Source organism: Protobothrops mucrosquamatus, unplaced genomic scaffold (genome assembly GCF_001527695.2).
Source record: "Protobothrops mucrosquamatus isolate PMUCROS unplaced genomic scaffold, P.Mucros_1.0 scaffold1191, whole genome shotgun sequence".
NCBI lineage: Eukaryota > Metazoa > Chordata > Lepidosauria > Squamata > Viperidae > Protobothrops > Protobothrops mucrosquamatus.
This window is the reverse complement of record NW_015387403.1, coordinates 73,167-74,757: the sequence shown is the minus strand read 5'-3', so window position 1 is coordinate 74,757 and position 1,591 is coordinate 73,167. Positions and strand designations below refer to the sequence as shown.

The following is a 1,591-nucleotide window of genomic DNA, read 5'->3' as shown; positions in this document are numbered from 1 at the left end:
AAGGAAAGGAAAGGAAAGGAAAGGAAAGGAAAGGAAGGAAGAAATAGTGTTGAAAAGATAAATAAAGAGAATCCCATACATTTAGGCCTTGCTCAGGATCTCTGCTTGTTTCAGCCCCATTTACTGGTTGCCTCCAATGTTGGTCCTGACCGAACGAAAGCTGGTATCTCCAGTTACTAAAGTGCAGTAGAAGTTTCTGGCTTGTACATTCTATCTGACACAGATTGCAAATTATCGGAGGGGCTGTCCTTTTTCTAAGAATTTCTACCCGTCCAATTCTATCTAACAGATTGGGCATATTATAGATCAGCCAAAGAGTGTCAGCTATGGGGACTTGTAGACCGGGGTCTTTTCTGCATTGGCCCTGTGGAACATCCTTCCCTCAGCCATTAGGATGGCTCCAATCCTATTGGCCTTTTAAAAAGGTTTAAAAATTTGGCTATGATCTGGAGCCTGGGGCACTTGAATGCATTAAAGGTCCCATTTCTTGACTTTACTGTGAACTGATTAACTGCCTCGGCTGCTATGTATATTTATTCTGGAAGTGTTTATAGTTTTGCAATTGTAAGCCGCCTCAGCAGATGGGCTGTTAGATAAAATGAATGAATGAATGAATGAATGAATGAATGAATGAATCAATCAATCAATCAATCAATCAATCAATCAATCAATCAATGTGGAGTCTCCAATCCACATTTTTCTTGACTCTCTCATTACTAAGGATTTTGGTCATTGTTGTTGCTCTTCCTTTTCTCTTCCTTCTCTTTAGGTGAATGAAATTTATCACGATGAATCCCTGGGCATCCACATAAACGTCGTGCTGGTTCGTATGATGATGTTAGGTTATGCCAAGGTAAATAAACCAGGTGAAGGGTTCATCTCTCTCCTGCACGCGAACACGTCTTACGGGTCTTAACGGAACAGGATCTTAGGATCCAATCCAAATACATAATGGGTTGGGTTTGGACTTAGCACGCCAGATGATCCCGATCATTGTGGTTAATTCAGTAAGCCATGATTAAAACAATTCATGGCTGCTTGTTTGTTACTCAGTTCATATAGCACGGATAGAAAAGAATATTTGTAGCTCAGGGTTCAACTGTGGAGTCTCTGAGCTTGGTATTTTCTTGCAGACATTTCATTACCCAACTAGCTAACACCATCAGTGCTAGAAGGGAGTGGGGTTTGGTCTTTGTTTATATCCAAGTGATTTGCATTGTCAGTGTTGGTGGGAATGGGAGTGAAACAACAAGACCACTTCCACCAACAGCGACAAGGCAAGCCACTAGAATATAAACTGAGAGCAAAGCTCATTCCTTACTAGCACTGATGATGTTACTTAGTTGGGTAATAAAATGTCTGCAAGAAAACAATCAACCTCAGAGAGCACCAAGGACACCACAGTTGTCCTCCTCCTCCTCCTCCTCCTCCTCCTTTCTGCAAATCCCATTCCCTTCTAACCCTGATGATGTTACCTAGTTGGGTAATGAAACGTCTGCAAGAAAACAACCAAGCTCAGAGAGCACCAAGGACCCCACAGTCGTCCTCCTCCTCCTCCTCCTCCTCCTCCTCCTCCTCCTCCTCCTCCTCC

At 42.7% G+C, this 1,591-nt stretch overlaps 1 protein-coding gene across 1 annotated transcript in view; it reads left to right on the top strand.

The window, feature by feature from the left end:
* The window catches only part of ADAMTS3 (ADAM metallopeptidase with thrombospondin type 1 motif 3), a gene marked incomplete at its 3' end in the record, with an annotated part of 118,739 nt that overhangs the window by 68,046 nt on the left and 49,102 nt on the right, over positions 1-1,591 (top strand). The window contains exon 5 of the mRNA XM_015820856.1: positions 770-853. Within this exon, the coding sequence (XP_015676342.1) occupies positions 770-853 (84 nt within the window). The remainder of the gene's footprint in view (positions 1-769; positions 854-1,591) is intronic.